Raw genomic sequence first — 2,222 nt, 5'->3', positions numbered from 1 at the left:
GTACAGAGGAGCTGGCAGTGGCTTCCTGCTCTTCAAGCACAGAACAGGGCTCTGAGGAACCTGGGAACGGGAGTGGACAGACCTGCCCGTACTTCCTGTAGCATGTTGGGCAATCACCTAGCAGCCCTGACTCTCCCTTTTCTCACTTCAAAAGTAAGACAGTACTTAACTCATTAAGTAATTATGAGAATTAAACTAAATGATTCAATATAACTAGAACATTTAATAGAGATCATCGTCATTTTTGATAAAAGGTATATATTACCAATTTTAAGCTTCTAGGCCCTTCCCTAAGGAGAAATTATTCTCTGCTTAGATTATTTGTGATTATCCTGTTAGAAAAGCAGCCGGATGTTATTTATAGGAAAACGCCTTTCTGATGCACAATTTGGTTAGTTGGTCACAAAAATTTAAGAATTATGAAAATATTTAGAGTTTATAAGATTCAGTGCCTTCAAAGCAAGTAGACTTTTTTTTTTCACCTTCAGATCTGGTTTATTAGTAGAGTTGGTTACATTCAAAGGCTGTGGCTTGTTAGATATTTTTCTCTAGAGACTAAGCCCCCACCTACTGAGGAGACAAGCCATCACCAAGGCCCCAAGGTAAGACAAGTCTCTGGAAGTCTCTGCCCCTGCAGTTCAATCCCCTGGGTAATCACCCCCCAGGTAGCAATGGGAATGGGGCACTGAGGGTTGGGATGTAGGCACTGGGCACCAGCAACCCAGGCACCTGTGCCCCACAGACCAGTTAGTGGGCATCATTGAGCTGCCGTGCAACATCCAAGATGTTCTTGGCTCCTTTGTTCGGCAGCAAGGTGGCCAGGCTGATGCCCAGGCTCTCAGCAGCCAGCTGGGCTCGTCGTGGAATGTTCCGGGCAGTGATGCCCACAAGCTGTGGATCATCCTCAGGGCCATCTTTATGCTGGGCAGGGACACGGATGGTGGCCTGCATGGTCTCTTGCATGTTATCTGTGCCATTCAGACTCCAGACTCCTCCAGTCAGGTAGAGTTGCCCATCCTTCATAGCTGTATGCTCTGCCACTGGCACACTGCAGCCTCCTTCCAGGTGCCTCAGGAAGGCCCGTTCAGCAGTGCAGTGAAGTAGAGTCTCAGGATCATGCAACACACCCACCAGATCCAAGATGTCCTGGTCCTTGGCTTGAACTTCCACTCCCAGAGCCCCCAACCTGTACTCCTCAGGGTGCAGGATCTGTCCCACCTGGTTCTGCCAGCCCATGCACTGCAGGCCAGCTGCAGCCAGGATGATGGCACTGAACTCCTGCAGCTCATCCAACTTCCAAAGCCGTGTGTTGAGGTTTCCCCGAACACTCTTGAACTCCAGATGTGGGAACTTTCTCTGCAGCTGGGCCGCTCTCCGCAGGGAGCTAGTTCCCACCACGCTCTTCCCTGGCAAGGTTTCTAGGGTCTGCCCAACAAAATTTGGGTGAAAGACAACAGCATCAGAGGGGCTCTCCTGCTTGCAAATGGCTCCAATGGTGAAGCCAGGAGGAAGCACCATGGGCAGGTCCTTCAGGGAGTGAACAACCAGGTCCACTTCATTCCTCTCCAGTGCATGTTCCAGCTCCTTGGTAACTCTCCAATCTTAGAGAGAGCCGTATCAAGAATCTTGTCCCCTGTGGTAGACACAGCAATGATTTCAAACTGCAGGCCTGGGTATAAGGCTTTCAGCATTGCCACCACACTGTCCATCTGTATGCGGGCCAGCTGGCTCTTGCGGGTACCCATGCGAATCACTGTCATATTTGGACTGTTTTCTTCCTGCAGATAAAGTCCCGAGGTCACAGTCCCCACTGCTCTTAGTGTTCCTCAACACCTTATCCAAGAACCAGAATCACTGGCTTGGAAGAAAGGAACTTCAGCCCCTGGCCTGTGGCCAGCTGAGCCTCAGAGTGGGAAAGCAAGTAGATTTTAAAAAGTGTCCCTCTGGGACTTCCCTGGTGGTCCATTGGTTAAGACTCTGTGCTTCCACTAAAGGTGGCACAGGTTCAATCCCTGATCTGGGAACTAAGATCCTACGTGCCTCGTTTCACAGGCAAAAATAAATAAATAAATAAAATAAAATAAAAAGTGTCCCTCGAGGCTTTCCATCTTCTCCAACACAAGGAATTGCTGCACATATTCTGATGACTGTCTCAGGCAGAAAGAGTCAACTAGCAGAAGATGTCATAGAAACACATCATACCCTTGTACGGCACATGTATG

General features: G+C 49.0%; 1 protein-coding gene across 1 annotated transcript; it reads right to left on the bottom strand.

Annotated features, from left to right (window-relative positions):
- Nucleotides 1-747: 747 nt before the first annotated feature.
- On the bottom strand, nucleotides 748-1,775 carry LOC309831958 (porphobilinogen deaminase-like; the record flags this gene model as incomplete). Its single annotated transcript, XM_082669396.1, is given in 2 exon segments — nucleotides 748-1,592; nucleotides 1,595-1,775. Coding segments are annotated over 2 exon segments (1,011 nt in total). The 5' UTR covers nucleotides 1,761-1,775.
- Between the last annotated feature and the right edge of the window lie 447 nt (nucleotides 1,776-2,222).

This window comes from Grampus griseus (genome assembly GCF_964374135.1).
Source record: "Grampus griseus genome assembly, chromosome: 13".
Taxonomy (NCBI): Eukaryota; Metazoa; Chordata; class Mammalia; order Artiodactyla; family Delphinidae; genus Grampus; species Grampus griseus.
Note: the sequence above shows the minus strand (reverse complement) of the source record. Positions and strands in the feature narration are given on the sequence as shown.